The sequence below is a fragment of the Triplophysa dalaica genome, chromosome 8 (assembly GCF_015846415.1).
Source record: "Triplophysa dalaica isolate WHDGS20190420 chromosome 8, ASM1584641v1, whole genome shotgun sequence".
Lineage (NCBI taxonomy): Eukaryota > Metazoa > Chordata > Actinopteri > Cypriniformes > Nemacheilidae > Triplophysa > Triplophysa dalaica.
The window spans coordinates 10,100,497-10,124,861 of NC_079549.1; the positions used below are offsets into that span (position 1 = coordinate 10,100,497).

The 24,365-nt window shown below is 38.6% G+C and overlaps 2 protein-coding genes across 3 annotated transcripts; both read right to left on the reverse strand.

Annotated features, from left to right (window-relative positions):
* Positions 1-773: 773 nt before the first annotated feature.
* On the reverse strand, positions 774-3,405 carry LOC130427799 (gastrula zinc finger protein XlCGF64.1). The gene is made up of 2 exons (XM_056755474.1): positions 3,194-3,405; positions 774-2,194 (listed from the first exon to the last, which is right to left on the reverse strand). Exon 2 carries the CDS (start codon positions 2,156-2,158, stop codon positions 1,139-1,141), a length of 1,020 nt encoding a protein of 339 aa, XP_056611452.1. The 5' UTR covers positions 2,159-2,194; positions 3,194-3,405; the 3' UTR covers positions 774-1,138.
* Positions 3,406-4,011: 606 nt separating this feature from the next.
* On the reverse strand, positions 4,012-15,434 carry ttf2 (transcription termination factor, RNA polymerase II). 2 transcript variants are annotated; one of them, XM_056755877.1, is made up of 23 exons: positions 15,305-15,434; positions 15,072-15,183; positions 14,882-14,968; positions 14,712-14,781; positions 13,655-14,599; positions 13,437-13,557; positions 12,047-12,217; positions 11,794-11,951; positions 11,605-11,686; positions 11,368-11,466; positions 11,140-11,290; positions 10,700-10,805; positions 10,434-10,618; positions 10,144-10,297; positions 9,933-10,024; positions 9,749-9,828; positions 8,616-8,752; positions 5,797-5,967; positions 5,646-5,698; positions 5,181-5,334; positions 4,947-5,029; positions 4,645-4,719; positions 4,012-4,308 (listed from the first exon to the last, which is right to left on the reverse strand). In XM_056755877.1, exons 1-23 carry the CDS (start codon positions 15,330-15,332, stop codon positions 4,164-4,166), a joined length of 3,459 nt encoding a protein of 1,152 aa, XP_056611855.1. In that variant the 5' UTR covers positions 15,333-15,434; the 3' UTR covers positions 4,012-4,163. The 2 variants fall into 2 exon arrangements, with proteins under 2 accessions (XP_056611855.1, XP_056611856.1); XM_056755878.1 differs by having other exon boundaries at positions 15,072-15,179; positions 15,305-15,398.
* Between the last annotated feature and the right edge of the window lie 8,931 nt (positions 15,435-24,365).

Genomic DNA, 24,365 nt, shown 5'->3' on the forward strand with positions numbered 1-24,365 from the left:
CCTCCCTGCGAGACGGGTGCATCAAGAAAGCGGACTTTCTCTGTGTCACTCTTCTGCGCAAGGTACAGCCGGGGGTGTCTCTCCTGGACCACATCGCCCAACCCAAGGCCCATGGCTCTAATGTGAGATAACGGATCTCACATGGAGATCCTGCAATATACCTGGGCTGGCCTTACCCGTGAGGAGCTCTCTCAACGCCTTGGCCTGGTGGACCTGCAGGATGGCCATGGCGTAGAGAGAGGAGGCAGCCTGGCCCGCGGCAGCGCAAGCCTTCGACACCAGTGATGCCGAAGTCCTACACGCTTTGGACGGTAGCCGTGGCCGATTCCCACAGGTGGCAGCCGTCTGCGGCACAGGTGTACTGCAGCCGCACGTTCCACCCGGGGGATCTCGACGTAGCCTTTGGCTGCCCCACCATCGAGGGAAGTGAGGGAGCTGAAGCTGATTTGACTGGAGCGGGCCGTGAGTGGAGCGCTCCAAGTTTTCTAACACCTCCGGAACCGCCGAGAAGCCCAGGGGAAGGTCGGTGAAGGTAGGGACGATCCGCTGCTCTACGTCGTAGATCCGGCAATGTAGAAGAAGATGAATTCATTGAATTTGTTTTGTTCGTAGTCATGAGTGAAGGCTCTGAAGAACAAAAGGTAAATGAATAGTGCACGCCAGCTTCCTTTTATACCGGACATCCGGGGGCGGATACCGGCATGCAAATTTCATTCGCCAAATTTCATTGGCCTTTTCTGTAGTAGTCAGAGTTGATTGGTTCTCAAGGGCGAACCCCATCTGTCGTTCTCGACACAACGTTGAGAGACCGACAGAAAGGGAAATACCGTTATATGGTTGACTTAATTTATTTTTAAATGTGTAGCAGTAGCAGTAGGTTTTAGTTTATATAATTTGAAGGCTGTACAACAAAGCAGTAAATGTTTTAAAAGCATTGTTTAGCATCATGTTGAAAATCATCATAGGGTGAAAAATACATATTTTATCAAGTCCTGTGTAAATATCAAGTTCTGTATGACTCAAAAATCTTTGTGTAAATACATCTCTTCATTATTATTCTATGCAATGATGAGCATCAAAACATTTTGTGCATACATACACTGTGCATTATGTACATGACAATGAAGCTGCATAGAATTTAGTTTTCCATTGTACTCCTAATTTTGGCTCTTGTTTTAGAACGTGTGTTGACTTCTGATTTCGAGCATGTTGATGAACCTGTGACATAAGGCTGAAATGGGGGATCATGTTCACCTTCCTCATTTTCGCTCTCCGATTGTCCTGCATCCGTCTGCTTCTGGTGCATTCTGCAGTGTTTCTCAAAGGTGGACATCTTTATAAATATCTTGTTGCACAACTTGCAATGATAAATTTGCTCTCCGTTGCGTATGTGCAGTTTCAGCTGCAGATAAGAGGAGCGTGCGAATGCATCCGCGCACACGCTACAACAGAGCGTCCCGCTGTTCTGGTGGCTTCTTTCATGTTGTTTCAGCATCGACACTGACCTGAAGCCCTTGTGACATGTGGTACACATGTACCTGCCCTCACCCAACTCCAGAGCTTGATGGTTAAGCAGGTGGGCTGATGTGCGGAAGGCCTTCCCACACTTGTCGCATTTAAAAGGCCTCTCGCCTGTGTGCAAGCGCATGTGAATTACAAGTCCGGCCTTCTGCGTGAAAGCCTTGTCACACTGTGCACATTTGAAAGGCTTTTCACCTGTGTGTAGCCTCCGATGAGTTTTCAAGTGCGAGGCTCGGCCAAAGCTCTTGTTGCAGTCGGGGCATTTGAAAGGCTTCTCCCCTGAGTGGGTGGCCTTGTGGCACAAAAGCTGGGAGGACTGCATGAACATTTTGGAACATATGCTGCATTTGTACTTTCTTTCTCCATTGTGTGAGCGCATGTGGAGTGCTAAATGAGAAGATGAAATAAAGGTCTTGGAGCAGATCCGGCACGTATGAGGTTTCTCCCCAGCATGGGTGCGTTTGTGCAGAACCAAACCGGAAGATAGGCTAAAGCTTTTGTCACAGTATGGGCATTTGAAAGGCTTTGCATCAGTGTGCATTCGCTGGTGCCTGCTGACCGTAGTTGACCGTTCTTTGGGAGAAGACTTGTCACAAAAACCACAGGGTTGGGATCGAGGCTTAGAAGAGTGGGACATAGCGGAGTGGTTTAAAAGAGCATCGCTTTGTTAACCCTACAATGGAAAAACACTGCATGAGTTAAGATATCATTTTGTGTTTAAGTTTGTTTGGGATGGGAGGAAGACACCTTAAATCTTAAGACTACCTTCAATATTTTAACCACAATTACTTTTTTTCCAGACTTGCATAAAACGTTTTATACTAGCCTTGTATCACTGCATGAATGCTAGAGGAGCCAAAATCTCCTGATGCAGAGACTGATCTGTCATAAGGGATGTAAATGACTCATTCATCCTTCCAGATGCAGCTAAAAATTCCCTTCCTCTATATAAAACCCTATAACACAAACACTTTCTGTCAGTATCTGTTTTTAGAATGTTAAACAGGTGAGGGACACCTTTGACATGTGTAACCTTAGCCCAGTTTTACTGCACCAGACAGACTGAGACCAGTTTTACTGCCCTTATGTTTTTTGTTGTCCTTATATTGTTCCAATTGCTTCTATTGTTTACCTCATTTGTGAGTCGCTTTGGATAAAAGCGTCTTCTAAATGTAAATGTAAGTCCATACTGAAGGACGGAGTGAATATGACTGATCTATTTTTGAATCGGCGTTAAATTGGTTATCCTCATATTGATTTATTATTAAATCATATATATTTTGCTATCGTCATTCATACATAAACGTCTGCATCGGTAAATGACACTGCGTGATTTTTTTCCGTTTGTTTGATGGATGTTAGTGATTCGGAAATCTCTCGTATATAAAACGCACTGTCAGCTCAAATAACAGAAAGGAAAACGAAGTTTTAAGGGTTGAAATGAGAGCAGGTTTGACTAATGCACGCAAAACTAATCAAATCAGCAAGAATCGCTCTGATCCGCATATTTACATATCTGCAGTAGATTATCCACTGGGCGTGGCATGATCCACAGGATGAATATACACACACAGGCGTGCGGTCATGAATCGGACACATTGTGGATTTAACCGCTGTTCTTCCGAGCTGTCATATATGCGCCATTCGTGAGGAGAGAGTAAATGTGACCTACCTCAATTTCCACACATCGAGGAAATCTGCCATAAATAACGAATGCTACTTATGTGTAGAAGGGATCGGTAGAGATGAGACAACTAACAGTTGTTACAGACAATATTGGACTGTAACAAAACGTTTAAGTTTGGAGCAAAAATACGACCCGAGAATGAAACCAAAGATAAATGTGATATAACAGTGAAATATTTCACTCGCATTCGTGTTAAGTCATGACGTAAACTATAAAATAGATTTAATTCTGCCTTGCTATCAAAATAAAAGTCCGTTCAGCTCACGTTAAATCCCTTAAAACCATAATAAACCGTGTAATTGTTGTTCGCCATACGTCTCACTTTGGACAAAACCTCGGCACGTTACTCATCCCGCCTGTCTACCACAGTCAACGGTTTACTGAGGAGACTTTGCTGTGACTTGCTAGGCAGAACCCCATATAGACTTTAAGGGATTGTTCACCCATAACTGAAAAATCTGTCATAATTTACTAACCCTCTTGTCATTTCAAACCAATATAAATATGAATATATATTTTGAAGAATGTTGGTTACCGAACATCAACAGCATCCATTCAAATCTATTGTATGGACACAAAACCAACACGAGTCAATGAGTAACACTGTGGTTTAGTTACCAACATTCTTCAGAACATCTTTCCCCAAGAATTAGATTTATGACTACATTCTGCATACACCACATTTACTAAAACTTTTTCTTGTGCTATCCAACATACCCACACACTCATTAAGTTAAACATGTGTTGCTCAGTCTGTTATTAATGGTATACAAAAAACAGACACACAGTGTCATTGGTGTCATTAAATTTATTCAAAATAAATATGCAGTGTTTGAATAATACTGTACAGTCTTGGCTTAACGCATTTCCTTTTTCCAAGAAATGCAATAGAAAAGATAACAACGGATAAAATCAGGCTGACAATGTAAATTGGTCCTCTACAATAAAATCTCAATCACACACCAAAGATGACCCTGAGATCTGCTAGAGACAGTTTAGTGAATGATGATCCTGTTCCAGACAAGACTTTCTGGGCCAGCTCCTTCTTTTTCTCCTGTAAAGAGGAGATCTTGTCCTCCACTGTCCCTTCACAGACAAACCTGTGGGACATTCAACCACAAATTTAGTATTTGACTTCCGTCTTCTTTTACTCACCCTCAAGTTGTTCCAAACTGCTGATCACAAAGGAAGATATTTGGAATAATGTTGCATTTTCAGTTCTGTGACATCATTGACTACCAAAGTAGATGTGTGGTAGTCAGAGGTGCCCTAGAACTGCTTTCTTTCCTAACATTCTTTCAAACATATTTATTTGTGTTCAACAGAACAAAGAAATGTATACAGGTTTGGAACAACTTGAGGGTGAGTAAATGATGACAGAATTTTCATTTTAAGGTGAACTATCCCTTTAAACAGACATAAATTTTGATCTTCACCTATGTATTGTAACATCTCTGTGTTGTCCCACCCTGTAGATTCTATCACAGGCCTGGTCCTCAAGTGCTGGGTTCCTGTGAATAAAGGCACAACTCATTAACACAACAAGAGAATTCAGACCTGAGAACTGAGTTTGTACTTCTAGGCGAACTTAAGTTATTTAGTAAACAAGTCTGTCTGTGGTTTCAGAGTACCCTATAACACTGACATCTCAGCATTCACAAACGCTAACAAGTGGAAAGGATTCAGATCTTCAATGGAACAACACTGTTAATGATTCACATTTTCAAAAACATCTCACCAGTGCATGTCCATTAGGAAAAGATGATTTCCTCCGATCAGATTTAGACCCACTCCTCCAGCACACAAAGATACCAGCATCACCTACATTACAAAACATCCCAATGTTTCTTCATTTAAGTGGGCGAAACACTTAAACCAGTTATTGAGAGTACCAATTGTTTAACATATTATAAATAAATTAAAATCTATGACACTCTTTGACCTCAATTATGTGACAGAATGAGACAAATACCTGCGGCCCTTTAGGGTTGGTGTTAAACTCCTCTACTAGATCCATTCTGCGTTTGGGATTGACCGTGCCGTCAATTACAGCAAATTTAAGGCCCATTTTTTTCAAGTGACCAGCAACTATTTGCAGCATACTGGTCCACTGAGACACAATCACACTGCCAACCAATTAAGAAAACGTAAGAAGATCATCAATAATAAATGGCTTAAGAAATAATCTGAATTATGTGATGTTTTTATGGAACTATATGTGATTTTAAGGCTACAGTCTCCATTGGACCATTGAAGTATGCATTTGATAGCAACAATCATAAAGGACTATTTAAAATTACACAGTGTGCATCCAGTTTTACTTTCATTGCATGGAAAAGAACCGTAAGAATAATGCAAAAACATGAGAGTTAATGAGTATCATCATTAAATTAATTTTTGTGTGAACCAAAATACTTTATAACTGCAGGTTACGTACCTCTTGTGATCTTTCTTTCGAATCACTCTTAACTCTGTCAAAATGGCTGATATCTAAAATAAAACAACATCATCAGTACATAACACATATTATTATACATGAGAATATACTGCAGAGGCTTTACACACATAGTACATGTGTGATCGGTCACCTTAGTGCTTTCACGACTCTCCTGAAAGACCTCTGAACGGAAGCGGCTGCCGTTCAGCGAGACCATGTCCTTCTGATCAGAGTCTGCAGGCTCAGCCAGAGATAAAGCACACAGCTGCTCTTCTAGAGACAGAGTCACACCGTCCCCCTGCATCTCTGACTGATCCAGGGTCTGTTGAACACATCATTTTCTGTCAGTCAAAGAGGTCACCCAGAGAGAACTATCTTGAGAGATTGTTCATTCATCTAAAAAGGCACTTGCTTGGTTGGACCTCTGAAAGTTTGTGATTTCAAATCTTATTTTGTTTAAAAGTATGGGTATTTTTAACCACTGTCTATTGGTAGTTGACGAATATGCAGTAAAAATGTCCTTTCAAGAAACCCTTACATCACACTTTTTTTATTTAACTTTGACAATGTTTTAAAAATGTAAATATATAAATTAATAAATTATTGGACAAAACATTACAATCTAAGGTAAAAAAAAATAAAAAGTTTCCCCTAGTAAACAATCAATATGTTACTGCAACTTTTCTAGTGTCTCCCTACTGTACAGCACAGCTTATTGTAATTCAAAATATATTCATTAAGATGTTAATTCATTTTATAAAGTATAAGGCTTCTCTTTCTATAAGGAATCATTTTGATTCTATTTTCCTTCTGTGTCTTTCTCTAAGGATCTCCTCCTTGAATCATCAATCATTTTCTCTCTTTAGATCTGTGTGGTCTCTCTTCCTACATCTATTTTTCTCCCTCAATTCTTTTCGTCTCTAAACGAAAGTAGAACCACATTTTATGTATTTTCATGACCCTTACAACAATACATTTTCTACATTTCTGCTTTTTTTTATTCATAACTATTCGTAACCATAACATTTGTGAACACCACAAATTATCAAAAATGAATGAGAAATGAGTTAAATAATTATTATTTAATTGTTTGAAATGCTGTTAAAAAAGACCTTGTCCTCTTGTGTGACAGTGCAGTTCACACCAGTGGACATTGTCAGTCACAACGAAGGACGATTCGCCATTTTGTCTCCGCTAATGACTTGCTGTTTCTAGCTAACCTGTCAAGAGCACAACAGACAAATTGACCATGTACACAAGTCATCTGCCTCACATGGGCTTCAGTAACATGATCTTGAATGGGGTCTTTCTAGCAAATTAATGTTATTGTGGATTTGCCCGATTTTAAAATTAGGATCTGGTATCAAACCGAAAGACTTGGTTTTCAGTGACAAAATGTATCAAGTTCCTACCCCCTTTAGAAATATACAAATGAAAAAAATGATTAACATTTCATAGAAAAGACACTTGTAAAATTATGACTGATGTATTTATTAAAAAATTTAAGCACACTTTAGAAGAATTTTGCGATTTGCCTCATTTCCATGTCATGTTAACAACCTACATTCAGTCTCCACCATATGGCGTAGTTACAGCAGCTACCAGCAGGGGCTGTTGTGACCATGTTAACCAGCCAAACTTTGGAGTGGGGTCTGATTGCGGAGTGCAAGACAGAGGCGTAACTGGTAATGGGCGGAACTTGTAATGGGCGTAACCTGTAATTGTCGCAATCACACAGAACAACGCGAGATATCAAAAACTTCACATTGTCGGCGAGATGGCAGATAGTATAGATACAGCGGTAAGGATATTTTCCCGAGATTAAAGTTTAAATTTAATAGTTTAAGTAATTTTCATGCAATAGTAGAGTAACACACATATTTGTATCGTTTCGTCTACAATTTATTAAAACTAGGGCTGTCAACATTAACGTATGCAATTATTTTTTGTGAATGAGTGAATGGCTGCGGGGGTGAATGAATGAATGGTTGGGGGAGTGAATGAGTGAAAAAGAAAAAAGGGATGTATATATAACTAATAAACAATTAATAAATGAATGCATTGTGTGTTTCTTAAATGAAGATTTGTTGAAGTATGCTGAAATATTTAGAACTCTAACATCTTCAGAAATTGTGTATAACAAACGTAATCTTTTTAATTTATTTGTTTATTAAACTGAACTTGTGTCACACATATAAACTGTGACATTATGTAGTAATGTAGTGTTGTAATGTGGAGGTGGCCAGCAGAGGGAGTATTTTACTATCATGCCATTGTGTTTTCCTGTGCAACGTTGAAGAGTGTTCCCGGTAGGAATCGGATGTTGGACGTCACAGATGGTCGAATGTTCCACATGTAAATAAACCCAGAGTTAATATTTCCTTCCTGTCTTGTAATGGTGTGTCACAAAGGATATCACGCATACATCTGGAGAAGAAAAGCAATTAAAAGCTGCTACCGGTACGGAGCGAGTAGTAACACCGCTAGAGGGCGGAGTCTACTTGCGCTGCACAAAATTAATAAATAGGCCAAATGATGCGTCGCTGAATTAATTAAACTACACAGTTAATAATACACAATAAGTGATTAATAAAGAAATGCTTAAATGTAAAAACAAGATGCTGTTTGTCTTTGTTAATAATTATAGTGTCCTAAGGAAACAGTCGTGACTTTAGTTTCGCGTTTGTATCAGTGCACACACTTGCTCCATGAATCCAAAATATTTACTTTTTCCGTCAAAAACCAGTACATACTATTAAAGCATAAAATAAGAAGGTGATCTTGTCAACATCTCATTTTTGATATCTCGCGTTGTTCCGTGTGATTTGGACAATTACAGGTTCTGCCCATTACAAGTTCCGCCCATTACCAGTTACGCCTCTGTCTTGCACTCCGCAATCAGACACTATTGAAACTTTGTCTAAGTCCTTGATGTCTGTAAAAGTGAGTGTGTGTGAGAGAAACCGTCACCTTTTTGAGCAGAGACAGGTGACAGCAGCACTGTCGAAGTCGCAGCAGGAGTGAGAGAATGTGGATGGTGCTGGAGGCCTGATTCTGCTGTGAAGAAGACATCGTATCCTGCTGAGACATCCCAAACTCCCGAGCGACTTAAACACAAGAACAAACCAGCTGTCTATTATCTCTGAATCATAAATGAACACTCTGATAAACCCCTTGATCTTTATTAACTGTAATAATAAACTCACACCTAAATTAAGCATCAACTAGTAGAGTTGTCGCGTTAACCGCTGTTTTGTACTACTTTGAATGCATGTTCGGCATTTAGCATTGGACAAAACTTTTTTATAACCTGTCTCTCTTTCATTTAAAAAGTTAATGCTCAAGTGAAGTAATAGCCTATTTATTTTGATTTTATCTTTTTATTTGCTGTATTTTTATTTAAACTGTTTTTAGGTGATAGGCTAATTTAGTTTTTCATTTTTCAGATTCAAGGCATGGTTCATGGTGTTCTGTTCTGAATTTAACAATAAACAAAAAAGAAGTATAACCTGTCTCTCTGTCATTAAAAAACAAAATATATATATATATATATATATACTACATGGTAACAACTGATCAATAAATCTTTAAATGCACTAATATATTGATAATTCACTCAGGTAATTTGCAAAAAAAATAAAAGTGGGTGGGTGGGTGCGGTAATACCGCCAACCGCGCTATTGTGCCACCCATATTTACTGCAAGGGAAATTTCCTTACCGCGGCAGGACTATTAAGTAGGTGATGTCACCTAGAATACTTGGCATCACTTTATTTGTTTACACGGTAACAAAGATGCATTCAAGAGTCCTTGATAATGACAGCAATAATTAATCATTCAAAAAAATATATAGTTTTTTTTAGCTGCAAAACATTTAAAAAATTGTCAGTATTGTAATTATTCACGTGCCATTGTGGGTTTTATTAAAACAGCAATTGAATGGGAACAAATTGCCACTATCTCAGTTGACTGATCTGTCAAGCAGTCGTCAAAATGACCAAAATGCACATACCCAAATGCAAAAGTTAATCATTTCAATCGACTGAACAAGAGAACATGATGTCCATAACAAGTCAGTCCATGGTACAACAAACTGTCCTTACCTTTTTCAAAGGGATTACTATGGTCTCCCTTTTTAGTTTCTCCTCCCTCATGTCTTTTAAGGTAGTTCTGTAGTGTGGACCTATAAAAGAACAAAACAAACCACAAAGATTTCCACATCACGTGTACAAACGTCAAGAAATCTACGAAACACGCATTTAGATGCCAGGCTGGATTATGGTATACCTGGATTGTGCAAACACAACATCATACACGGCCTGCTCATCTTCAGACAGCTTTAACCTGTGGACCTCACATGTGCGATCAGGCAGACAAACCTACAACAACAACACAAAGGTTTTATTGACCACTGGGCTAAGCATATGTTAACTTGGACTGTTTAAAAGCTCACAGACATGCTGTCTTTGTTTGCATGTGTGTGTGTGTGTGCATGTACCAGTGGTTTGCCATCAGAGTCCAGCTGGTTTTTGGTTCTTCGGAGCAGCAGCGTTCTGGTAAGAATGTTCAATCTCTCTCCTCCTCTCTTTGAGCCATTATCCACCTGAGCTTTCCAAAGCTTGTACTCATCGAACGGAGAACATCTCAGAAATCTGCACAGCACATGAAGACAGTACTACACATAAAAATCGAATCAATTTAAAAGTATCGTTACAAGTCAATCCCCACCCATCACAGGAAATAAAAATGTATCTTCTGTAGCTAGTGAGCAATGTCATCATATCGTACTTCAGCAGTGAATACATATCCAGCAAGTTGTTCTGAATGGGGGTTCCGGTGACAGCCCAGCGGGATCTGGCCCGCAGCTTACACACCGCCATGGACGTCTGGACTTTAGGGTTTTTAATGTTGTGGGCCTCATCAAGAATCATGCGTGCCCATGCAACTCGCAAGAGGGGAGGCATGTCTGAAGTCTACAACAGCAAAAATATACATTTTGTTAACGTGTTGGTTAAATAAATCTATAACAAGTGTCCAAGATAAACATATCATACCACACGATCAGAATCCTGAGAAGGCTTTTCTGCATCTTCCTTCCTAACAGGGATCTCCTTTGAGACCAGACTGTATGTGGTGATCACCACATCATGCTCAGCAAGGCTGGTGGAAAGACAGATAAGCTACATATTATAGCAACTGAAAATATGTATAAGCAAGCTTATAAAACCAAACCCAAAAACTGACATCTGTCATTTTCGAGCGTGACATCCCCAAAGATTTACATTTGTGTCTACATGAGAGAAACTCCAATCTGAAAAAGAGTAATTACAATATAGAGTACTGGGTCTACTATTCCTTAAAGCACTGCAGATACGGTGGAGTCCCACAACATGAGTTTTGTGATAAACTCAATTTATGAATCAAGACCAACCACAATTTAGATTCGAATCGACCAAAGACATCACACAAAAATATCAGTAAGTGTGCACCCTACACGCTAGCACTCCTCTGTCGGTTGGGGCCATGGTACAAGCACACACTGAGTTGATTGCTCTTCACGCGCTTTTCAATCTCTATCTTCCAGTGATGCACCAGAGAAGCAGGACAGATGATCAATGTCCCCTGAGAGGCCACAAGGGTTGAATCTGAGGACGACAAGTCATAATTTACCATCTGCACATACACTTGGAGTTTCTGTGGGCAATGATTCAGGGATAAATACCATTTTTAGAGATCCATTCCTCTAATTTTTCATCTTTCTTCTTCTGAGACAGAATGAGAGCGATCATAGTGAGGGTCTTGCCCAGGCCCATGTCATCAGCTTAAGACAAAACAATTTTGGTGACACAACACTCCAAAATGTACTGAATTGGTTATAACTTCGCTTTCAGAGCTTTATGAACAATGTCACATTACCGATTTCCAGATAATTTTTTTGGTTGATTAAATTGAGAATTACCCAGAATTCCTCCACAGGGCTTTTGTGTCTCTCTCCACAGCAGCCAGGTCAGAGCTCTCCTCTGATGGGGCATCAGTTCCACCTAGTGAGGTAAAATCATCCTGCTACTGTCACTACACGTGCACATCACATATCCTGCACTACACAGGATAGGATAAATACAGAATAATACTGTATATGTACACTTGCCTTGATTCCTTTGGGATCCTGTGCTTCCGTGTCCTCTGAGGGGCAGGACTCCAGCGAGTTGTGCAGATGGTCGATAGTCTCAGTGGTGGCATTGCGGACAGCTAACAGTCTGTTCTCAGTCATCCGGCCTCCGTAGAAGGCCTGGTCCTGAGCATTCACTGCACACACGGCCAGCCAAACCATCATTTAATACATTTGCAAATGAAATGACATGGAAAATCAATTGTAAGAGGAATGTAATTGAAACCCATACCTCCAAACACCTGCGAGTAGGTCTGGCTCATGTTCAGGCCCAGTGAGCTGCCTGAGGCCTCCTGGGCTGCAGCTGTGGGTAAGAACTTGGTGCCTCCAGGTCGGCTAAATGGATTGGACTGGATGGGTGTGGGTTTCTGCTCTGCCTTGGGTTTGTCTTTATCTTGAGACTCTATAATTAAATAAGAAGGATTTCTTCACATTTCATGAAGCAACTAAGAGTAGTTGTTTGGCGTGTTTCACACTGCTTGCATAAGCACCATTGATGCCTGTCTTAACAATGACAGCTTTTTCTGTAAATATATTTCACCTTGCTTTATATAGCACATACCTTGTCCTACAATAGACTATTCTTATTTTTTACTCGTACATATTTACATACACACATAGCTTTTCTCTCTATATCTTTATCTTATTTTATTGTTTTGTATTCTTAATTTTTTTATACCCCATAGGCCCTTCTTTAAATCATCTGTGTACTGTATTCTATTGTGATGTGGTCGCTGTGTACTGTTGTTCCTGTTTCTGTGTACTGGACACTCCTGTCACCAAAACAAACTCCTTGTATGTGCAAACATACTTGGCAATAAAGCTCTTTCGGATTCTAGTAAAAAAAACACTTCTTTATTTCTACTTTTCCACCTTTTTGAATATACTAAACTCATCAAAACTAGAGTAGCTCAATTGTAACTGTGGGAATTTTGTTACAAATAAAAGCATCTAAAAAACTGTTACATTATAGCTCTTTTTCTATTCAGGGCTATTCTATCTATATTGGCTGTTTTTCCCTTATTATCTGGTCCAAATCATCAATTTCAAAAGCAATTTGTTGCTAATGAAAGAAATTAATGTCGGCACAGCAGATTTAAGCATACGCCTTGAGATCAAAAGATTATTATTAATAATCATTAGAAACATTTCAGTCAAGCATTTCCAATCTTTTGACTGGTCTGCTACTGTATAAAATTCACCAATAACCAAGTCTTTATTATTTCTCACTAGTCTTCACAATATTATCTGATTTTAACTACACAGTTATCACATCCCAAAAAATGCTGAATATAATCACGATATCTACTGAATTTAATGTTTTTTTAAAGGGAATAAATAAATTATGCTATCAATTAAATTAATGTTTAATTTTGTTCATTTTTTGTTTTCTCAACAATATATGATCAATATAATTAACAATATAATTAAATATAGCCAGCCAGAGAAAGAGTCTGTTACCATTCCTGCTCTTAAAGCAAAACTGTAACCAGGTGGTTAATTATTTACGATTATATTACATTAAGCTGGATTTATTTTAGTATGAAATCTCTATGCACATTTATTGTACCACTTATAGGAGATGTGTGAAACCGGCCTTAAAGAAATAAAGTCAGTCTCACCGGACAGAGAAGCTGTGGTCAGACTAAGAGACTCCAACGCATCTTCCAGCTCCTTCACCTGACTTTTCAATCGCTCTCCTTTATCTGGCAGAGCAGATACATTCACCACTGATAGAGTAGCCTAAGAAACACATGAAAAATTTGAGATATAAAAATCTTTCAAAAACATCTTGATATATTTGTTGAATTTGATAATAATGCAATAAAGAAAGAGTAACCTTCTTCTGCTTGAGCTGGGCTGTCAGGTGACTGTGAATGGTGACTGGGTCCTCAGATTGACTTTCGACTTTAGTAGCAGACTGGAAGCCGGTGTAAGAGGTGAGTGTTTTCTGAACAGGTGCAGTCCGAGCTCTCTGCTGGGGGGCAGGATGTACAGACACAACCCGAACATCATCATCATCACTCCACTCACCAAACTGAGAGCTCACGACACCCTTGTGGCCCTTCTCCTGACTGTGGTTTGGTTCTGTCTTCTGATCATTACATGTCGGTTTTTCAGAAACTGGTATATCTTGTAGAGTAGAGCTTGGGGTTGGTTTGCTTTTGCTTTGAGTTTTATCTGAGCTTTGCTTATTTGGAATGACATCCTTCTCTGCTTCATTATCTACTGCAGTTTTCTTATCAAGTCCACATGAGCTCTTTGAAGCACTTTGAGAAGAGCTTCCTGTTGCTATAGACTTCTGCCCCTTCTGGTCTTTGATGCTACAAGATTCACTTGCTTTTTCCGCCAGCTTTTGAACACTTGTACTTTCCTCAGCACCGTTTGGACTTTCAGGGCACTTTGTGTCCTCCGCCGGTTCCCCGTGTCTCTCATCATCAGACACTCTCTTCCTTATCTTCATCCCAGCAGGGAGTTTCTTGCTCCTCCAGGAATCTGAAACTGCACAGTTTCCTCCCTCACCATTCAATCCCCCTTGACCCACAAACCTTCTTTCTGTCTCAATTGATTTGGCATTTCCTCCCTCATTTTCAGTCTTTTCGAGATCTTCAATGTTCACGTGCGTATTGTCTCGTTTCACCTCTTCTTTATGCCGTTCCTTGTCCGGATCTGCCCTACATTGGGTTTTGTCCTGTTTGTTGGTAAGTTTGAAAGGGTTTCTGACTGGAGGGAGGATGGAGGGTTGGTTTTTGTCTGATATATCAGGTCTTCCCTCAGGATCTTTCTGCAAGAACATGTGTTATTAACAAAAAGATGCTCAAGACTTATTTTATTCTAAATGTTAATATGCTAAACTTTGATATTATGTAATATATTACTAAATGAAATGTGTGTACCTCTCTCCATGGAACACAACCGCACCACTTCTGTCCCTGTGTTTTACCCACTGTGCAGCGATAAAACAACCTGATATGTAATGAGTAAAAACAGCACAGTTTCAGTGATTGCAGCATATTCTAACATACAGGTAACTTGAAAACATTTTACTTGTTGTTGTTATATTTACTTGTGTTTGTCATGTTTGTCATTGTATATCAGTGTTTGTAATTCAACCATAGAGTCCTCATGCTGAAGGCAGTGAGATGGGGGAATTCTATACCGACAAGAAAACAGCATATTTTCATACAGATGTGTCAATAAAACACATGGCATTGTCTGTCTTATTAAACATTGCATGCATGACTCTGTATACTCACTCAGTAGGCAGTGCGAAGTTGCAGGGTGTTGAATCACGGGCAGTACAAACATAAAAGCTCTTGCCTTTACTCGGCCCGTCCTTTACACCAGTCTTCAACAAGCATGCGCTGCCTGAGAAACAGAACTTATCATTTTTTCATTCAGTCTTTACAATACACTACAAGGACTTTTACATCTAGACTTGTAGGACAAATCATTTCAAACTCGTTGTGTTCTGCAGTAAAGTACTTACCGTGAATTTCACAAATAATTATTTCCATGTTTATTTTGAAGCTTTCAAACTCCACTGCTAATCACCGGCTTCAGTTTCGCTATGACAAACCCGCTGTCGCAGTTTTGATGACGTCATGAACGTTTAGCAAGCTTTTAAAAATCACATTTAAATGTGATTTTAAATGTTTATGTTCACACTTGTACATTCCGAAGTATAAATAAATAGCAAAGTCAAATAAAAAATATACATTTTGTACATAATGCTTTTATTGTTTGTAATTCAAAAAAAAGACCGGTTCTTTTTGGTTGACAAAATGTTCTTCGCCAAAATACCATAGTAACCTGGAATTTGCCACCACTGCCATAAAAGAAACTGACATGACAGATAGTATAAGATAACAAAACTACAGCGACCTTTCTTACTTTGAATATAACACTTTATGAAACACTTTGCAGCCTTAACATGTGAAAATAACAAATTATAAAACCTTTAGTCTTTTTCCAGCAGGTGGAGCCATGGGTAAATAAATGGAGCGCAAGTATACAAAAAGAGATAAACAATGAGGCTTTTCATTACGGGTATAATAATAGGTATTCAAAATTGAAAACATCAAATATAGGATAGATAATGCATTTGATTTACATGTTTTATGTGAGAAACTTTTGTTGTCTAAGTTGTAGCTTCCTTCTTAATGGCTTCAGTCAAAGGTTCATTATAACACAGAACACGTTCAACGTTACTGCTGTTATTTATGGGTCTTCTCTAAATATGATTTTTGAGTTCAGAGCATGACTTATCTGCAGTATCATCTTGGAGTCTAAACACACAGTTTTTGACAAACATGCTGACAATACAAATTAAGTATTTGCTGAGCTTACACTTCATCTAAACTGTGTTCAGGCAGGAAACATATCTGCATGCTCTCTAAAGAAATAAATGCAGAATTACATGAAATGCCATCTGGAGCAGCAATATTTCATGTCGTCATTAAAGGACACAAGCATGAAAAGTTTTGAAGTTCTGTACATGTGTTTGCATTATTTAAAAACTTTGGCCTCTTTATCCTATTCATTCAACTTTTGCATGGATGCACATAGTCAAAAACAATGTGTAATATTGGGGTGTAATATTGTAATATTGGGGCAGGATCTGTTTTACCCAACTGCCAAGATTCTTCCAAAAAAAATGTGTGTGTGTGCATGCGCCAAAATGATGGTGATGACACAGTGACGAAATTTTTGTATTTATGCAGACAGGCTATTTGTCCTTTGAGAGTCTGATACTTGCAGTAGGACCAAGACAATTACAAGTACAAAAGTACAAGATTTTAGCTCGCAGCACCCGTGAGTTCTGTTGCAACAACTGAATCCCCAAATCCAAACAAGACCACTGAAATTTGAGTTTGGTCATAGTGCATTTGGATGTACACTTAGCTGAATGCAGGTTAGTCAATAAATTGCTTTACATGAAATCTATCAACCGTAGCCCTACCCATAATGCAAAAAGAGTTAGAACGAGTTAAAAAAATTCAAACCTCCTATTTCTAATTGTGACAGTAAGCCCCCGCCTGACAAATCACCATATTCATCACCTGAGGCCTCTGTGTGAGAGGCAACAGCATATGTCGAGCGAATGAAAAGCTGAAACAGTGTCAAAAAGAAAGAAATAAAGGCAGAGAAAGTGTAAGAACGATGATGCTACATACAGCAATTCCAGTGCCGTATGGTTTAAAGTTTGTATAGTGTGGCACAAGAGACAGGATTCTAATCCACTTCTCACTGAAAAGGCTTTCTCCTTTTTCTGTCACAGTACAGATCCTAAAGGCATTGGTTTTCAGTTGATTTAAGACTTAAATACTTTTTATTTAAAAGTTTAGGTTTAGGGTATGGTTAGGGGTGGACCGGTGTAGGGCATTATATCTCAATAAGTTGCTATCATTTTAATATTTTTACAAATATAATGATTTACACTCATAACTGCATAATGTTTAATATTTTGGGTTATTGTAAAAAGCATTGCTGCCTTGAGTGGGCTATTTGTTCTCAGTGTAAATAAACAGTTAAATAAAAATAATACATTTTATTAATGTGTCTAATCACTCATGTCCATTGGAAACATTAATAACTACACTTTTTTGTTTTGATTACGTTACTGTTACAATGATGTCACGGCATTAGTCAAGGTCATGTGTCATGAGCGGTCTTGTCTAAATGGCGCAAAAAGAATTTCAGATGCATCTTACTGAACATAAATGTCCTCATGCAGGAGTTCATCAGCGTTAGCTTGCAGGCCTGCGTTTTGCATGCAGGCCAGCAGTAATGTAAGAACGCGGCTCCCACCCAAAAACTCAAATTTCCTGTTTATTTACTCACCCCAATGGCCATCTGAGATGTAGCTGACATTTTTTCTTGAGTAGAACAATAAAGAAGATTGTTTTGTAAATCCACAGCCCTATTCCCATAATGAGAGTCTATGGGGTCCACCTGTCTTTGAGTTCCTAAAGCACATAATTCCAAAAAAGCGGGTCCTTGAGACATGTTGACGTCTTGTGAAGCAAATCATTCAATATTTTCAGAAAACTTAATGATATTTTGAATAATATTAACCATACTGTGCAGCCTCTGCACACGTTCCGATCCTGGGTGGCATACCAGCGTCTGGGGCGTTTAGCGCTACCTTCAGAATGGGAGTGTTGAGTGTATTTTCTGCGACAATCGCTCAACACCACATAGACTCCCTTTCTATGAAGCAAAAAGGCAGCAGATATACCATACAATCTTTTCTCCATGGTTCTTCTCAAGCAATAATGTCATCTACATCTCAGATGGCCTGGGGGTGAGTAAATAAACAGCAAATTTGAGAATTTGGGTGAACTATCCCTTTAACACTAATAACAGAAGCATTAGTTTTGCCTTTTTATATTGGACCCGAGCTGGACAATAAAACAAGCAGATTGACTAGGAGACATTTGCAAGCAGGAATTCAAGGGACGTTTCATAGAAGTGTTTTAGGGTTATGCGCACACACACAATATCCGTGTATTAAACAGAACAGCTTTCACACCCGATGTCGTGGAAGCTGTTTTTTGACTGTTGGTTTTCTTAGAATGTGTGTAGCGGAATTCTTATTACCAGCTGTAGGACTGTGATGAAAGTGAAAGTAGTTAGGCGCACAGCTCAGTCAAATGTTTACGATCTCTGATAACTAAACACTACTTCAGCGGTTCTTCTTCTTCTCTCAGGAAAACCTTGCCTCCTTGTTTGGCGTATCCATGTGGGAGGAAGTTACAAAAGACACTAGGAATAGTGACATCATGTACCCGGGAAGTAGAGGGTTGTAGTCTCATTCAAGTCGTTCTGTGTAGTCCTTGAAAAGCCAATTCTGTTAAAGACAATATCTTGCTTGGCATTGAACTTTGAGCTTTATAATTTTGCAGGTGTTATTTATGTTCTAACAGCAACAGCAACATCACACTTAAATTGTAAGTAACATATGATTTTTAAGGTCCTACTTTGGTTTATGAGTGTCCAAAAACAAGTTTATGTACATAGAAGGTGTAAAAACCCTATTATGTCGTACTAATAGGCAGTTATTCTTACCTTACTTCTTGACTGACTCTCAAATGATTCATTCCGCGATTCAACCGTCTAATCACCTCCTATCCGCTAGCCTAGTGTCATGTGATTGGTCAGATGGTGTAGTCTGTTTGTGATTAATTGCATTCAGCATGTGCCTCAAACGGAAGGCCTATCATCATTACGGGAGTCTACTGTGATTGGTCAAACACGTTCATCATGTGTCGCAATGGAAAGCCTACCATCATTACTGTATTACGGTTTACAGGTGGTTAGATATTAGAAACAGTTTATAGAGAGAGATGGCGGGGATTTTACCTTACCAGTTTGAGCCGGAGTGTGACGAAGAAACATCCGAAGATGATAGTAGATAATAGGGATGATCCATACATTATCAGCCATATCGATATCGACTGGTAAAAGGTCATTTTTTAATCGTATCGGCCAATAATCAAATTTAGGCCAACATATTATAGCCGATAAACCATAAATAATTTCCTCTGGTTAAACTTCTTCAGCTGCACGCTTCTCACAGTTAAAATACTGTACAGTACTATCTTTCTGTTGATATCATTCATTTATTGCTATTAGCAACATTGTTGATGTCGGTAAAGTATGTAGACAAAAAGTTTTTATAAATGTGTAAATTACAGGAACAAAAGTATATTGTTCGAATTAACTGTTGTCTGAATACTGTCTGTTTTAAGACCTGTTAGACATGTCAATAGTAAAGAAACATTATGTTGGTTGCTCTGGACGAACATCTATAATTTGTTTATTAAATAAGAAATATACCAGAAAAGTTTGAAGGTTAAAGAACTGTTAACTAGTGTAAAGTATAGGCTTGGTACATGATTTTCAAGGGGAAAAAGAGAACTATTGGTCACCTTGTTTTCTGCAGAAAGTGTTTTCAAATTAAAGCAGTTGTACACTTTTTACCTTTTGGTTAAGTCTTAGGGAATTTTATATTAATATTTAGAGAATGTTTATCGGCTATATATCGGTTATTGGCTTTAAATGTTAAAGAATTACCGGTTATCGTTATGGGCCATCAATGTACATATCCGTGCATCCCTAGTAGATAATAGATAGACGATAATAAAAGATTGAACACTTAAATAAGCCGAATACATAGCTAGATTAACAAACTGTAACATCCCAGAAATAACGGTATGGTAATAGTAGCATTATATGCATTAGCTAAACACAGACATAAGGTACACAAATATTTCTTGAAGTTAAGACAAAAATAAATTGTCACACTTTCAGGTTGTGATTCGGTGGAGCTAACAGGTCCAAATAAAGTTGGTATTGAACACAGGTTCTAGACATGATGCACATGCATCACGAATGAGCGACAGTGTTTGGGGAAGGAGGCGGGGACTATTTCTAATGACGTAGATAAGCGACGGTTAGAGACTCGGACTAGGTCATGTCTCGTTTGCGTGATTCAGAGTCGACTCCCTTTTTTACGAGGCAAAAACTTTGTAATTCATTCACCTTCGGACTTACAACTTTGCAGACTGCTTACTTTCAAACATGGCAACATAACAGACTGCATGAGATGTAATTTTCATGATCTAATGTTACCTACTCTTTAACTAAAGGTTGAAAATGGGATCGCGGGGAATGGCCCCTTTAAGCCAAAACAACTCAATAGGGTTGCCATCCTGAGTGAGCCGACAGAATTTGAACCTTGTTGAGGATCCCGCAGACGTGTCCTGTCCATCTTGAGCTTCTCAGAAGAAAGGCAAGAAGAAGAGGAGGCATAGAACAAGTTAATTCATTCTTTTCCAATCTGCCCAACACTGCACTTAATTTGTTTATTTTTAAAAAACAATCATTGGATGGACATGTGTGTCATTGATCTGCTTTGATTTGTTCTTAACAGATCCTGCACAGAGGCGGAGCAAAACCAATGACTCCTGTGTTGAGGAGTTGTGTGGGCTGCTGGGTGGAGTCTATCTATCCAGCACGCCCACCGTAAGACCAACATCAGCTCCTGTACCTGAATGAGTTGAGCAAATGCTCTCAATTTATAAGTGTTTCAATGATTGCAGAAAAAATGGTACTTTGTAGAAGGCGTCCACCCCCTGCCACAAGATCTGGTATAAACAAGGAACCCCCTGTCACACCAGCTCATGTAGCTTCAGCTCCTCAGTGAGTTATACATAATGTGTCGGTGTATAAGTGTTCAAATGTTTAAAGGAAAATTGGTACTTAAAAGTACTTTTGTCTATTTTTAGGCTTCATCCTCCTGCCAGAGGGCTCTTTTAAAGACAGGACCCCCTGTCACACTAGCTCCTGTCTCCTCAGTGAGTTAAACACAATTTCTCAATGTATAACTGTTCAAATGTCTGCAGAAAAGAATGGTACTTAAAAGTACTTTCATTTTCTAATTTAAGGCTCCGTCCTCCTGTCACAGGGCTGTTTAAAAAACAGGACCATCTTGTCACACCAGATGCTCCTTCTTAGTGAGTTAAACATAATGTCTTGATTTATAAGTGCATGAAAGTTTGCAGAAAAGGTACTTAAAATGCTTAAATATTTTTCTTGATTTTAGGCATCATCCCCCTCCACCTGATGTGACGACATTTCAATTTAAACAGCCTCCGACATTTAGTAAGATGAGTTACATTTTCTTCTCTCTGACCAACAGCGTCAGCTTTTTCCTCATTACTTCCCTGAGGTACAAATACAACATCTCCTGGAGGAACAAAAGCCTGAGATGTTGACTTTGACTCTAGGGAGTGTGTGAGAGACAGGACAAAAAATGTATGAATGTATCAAAGCATAACCTTTTACATGAATAATATACAGTTTCATAGTAATTTCTTTATATAAAATGTGTTGTTTACCTGCTATCACATCTAATTTGCTTGAGTATTTTACACATTTTTATCACTTGTGTTTCCTTCTTGACCCACTTTTCTCATCTAGTTTCTTCTTTTCCATATCTGGAATTTAGGACTCACCTTCTATTTTCCATGTTGCCACCATTAATAAACATGATACCCACGCTTTCGAAAGAAAAATTGAAATTGTGTAAACTTGCTACAGTATCAAGAGCAAATATGAGATTTTATTTTGCTAATGTGCCTGCTTAAGGTTCTGAATTTTTTTTGTTTTTGTTTCGGAAATAGCCTAATAAAACAGTTGCAGTAAAGTATTTTTTTTCCATTTCCACTAGGGCTCTCATTCAGACTTAAAGTTTGTGTTTACATAAAATACTGTGCATATACATTTTGTATTCATAAACACATAACCATACATACTTATATTTAAGAAAATATAAGAAAATATTACGTGTATATATAATTTCCATTATTGTTAAATGTAAATAAATACATCAAAATATTTCCTAAATATAATTAATAAAACACTAAATTAAAATGCACAGTAAACAGACATACTGTATATATTTCATATTATGTAAACACAAACGTTTATTCTGGATGGGTTTGAGCTGTTAACAGTCTGCAATGCAAAGACTGTCACTAACCTAAGTTGGCATCACAATGTAATGGTGTTGTGAATGATTGCCCAAGTGTTTTTATGGTATTCTAGGTAGAAGATATAATTTAGCAATATCACTTTGTAACTAGCATTCTGCATGCGCACCAGCGGTGGATATGGTTTAGATTCATTGGCGGACCCTAGCTGAGGACATCTTTTATATTTTTAAACCATATAGAACATCACACTTTATAGAACCAGCATGTGGATGAAAGCTGGAAATGCTCATTTCAATACAATATACTTACACAAACAAACAAGTAACCAGGAGCATATCTCTTCTTCTGACTTAATAAGCCTTTGTGTGTCTACAGTCTGTGAAATATAGAGGGCATGTGTGGGTGAGACCAAATGTGAAACCAGGCAGAAGCTTCAAAGGTATTAAATAAAATGATTTCCTTTGATGTACCCAGTGGGGCTATAGTTGGGGTCAGTCAGTCAGTAAATGAAAATATTGTAACTGCAGTTAAAGCACTCTGGTTAGTTCGAAAAATACAGTTTTTGAACAAAATCTAGTTATGCTGAAGATACCACCTAAACCTGTATTGCTGGTCTCAGCAGGTCTACTGTAGCTGGTTTTCTAAACGTTTAATTGGTTGACCTGTTGGTCTCCCCCCTTGCCAGATGATCAAAACCTCCCCAAAACCATAAAAACATACCATCTTAACCAGGAAGGCAGGCTGTAAGACCTACTGACCTTTTAAGTTTCATTTTCTGGTTGTTTGGCAGAAGAAGGCAATTATTTGCAAGTTCCACTGTACCAGTTAAATATTAAGATTTATTATAATCATAGTTTATTCGCTGGTGAATCTCTGTTTACAGTCTGCTATTGTCACTGGTCTTCTTAGCTGGGAGCTCTTTCATGAGGTGTTGCTTTTAAACTGGTATTGTGTACGTGATTCTGTGTTGGTTTTATGATTAGACTGGGAGGCAGCGTCTGTCAAGTGTGTGCAACCTGGTCCATTATTCTGCTGAAGAGCACATACATGTGGCACGCCGATCATAATGCGTATGTGTAACAATCATTTTTTTTTGTATTACTTGTTATTTTGGTGATAACTCCCTTGCTGTGCTGTTCTGCTTGTTGCGTTTCAAGTCTGGAGAAGCATTGTTAATGTATCATGTTGTAAGTGTGATGGTATAATGATGAGTGAGCACTTCTATATGGGAAAGAAGTGCGCGGAGGGCCAAGGCTCAAACGTCACAGTTCTCTATACTCAAACATGTTTTTTACTGGCCCAGATCATGTTTTTCTCTGCTGCTAAAGTGAAATTCACAGGTTAGTAGTGTACCTGTGAAGGGAATCAGGGTATCTGAAGTACCTTTCGCTTAACAGCACCATTTTGCAATGAGAAAAACACTTTTGTTTTTAGACTACTGCTAATTGAAAACTGAATCCAATTCAAATCCAACTCTCTGCATAATTCGTAAACTCTCTGAAGAGAGTTTTTTTGAAGCTTAGTGAGACTCCACCACAGGAATCAATATAATGGCAACAAATCAAACTGACCTCATTTTCCCACAAATGAAAGCCTTAATTTACATAACACTTAACACAGAAGTAGGTAACTGGAGACCCGGTTTAATAAGAAGGTTAATAATGAAACCCTTCAGCCCAATCTGAAACATTTCAAGCAGCAAAATGAGATGCTAGGTACATTTCCCTAATAAGCAATAACACAGAAAGCAAAACACTCGCTTCGAGGCGAATCCAAAGACAGTAGCCTAATACTCACATGAAGGGCCCTATTTTAACGATCTGAAACGCAAGTGTCAAAGCGCGAAGCGCAAGTAACTTTGTGGGCGGGTCTCGGCGCTGTGGCTATTTTCCCGGCGGGATAAATGGCTCTTGCGCCCGGCGCAAATCTAAAATGGGTTGGTCTGAAGTAGCTTCATTATTCATAGGTGTGGTTTGGGCGTAACGTGAAATAAACCAATCAGAGCGTCATCCAACATTCCCTTTAAAAGCAGGTGCGCAAGTTCCATTA

Coding starts and splice junctions, on each gene's coding strand:
- LOC130427799 (XM_056755474.1), bottom strand. CDS start 2,158: ATGTCCCACTCTTCTAAGCCTCGATCCCAACCCTGTGGTTTTTGTGAC.
- ttf2 (XM_056755877.1), bottom strand. CDS start 15,332: ATGGAAATAATTATTTGTGAAATTCACG. Junction 13,558..13,654: donor CCCAGCTCAAGCAGAAGAAG/GTTACTCTTTCT, acceptor TGTGTTTCTTAG/GCTACTCTATCAGTGGTGAA. Junction 9,829..9,932: donor GTTGTGTTTGCACAATCCAG/GTATACCATAAT, acceptor GTTCTTTTATAG/GTCCACACTACAGAACTACC.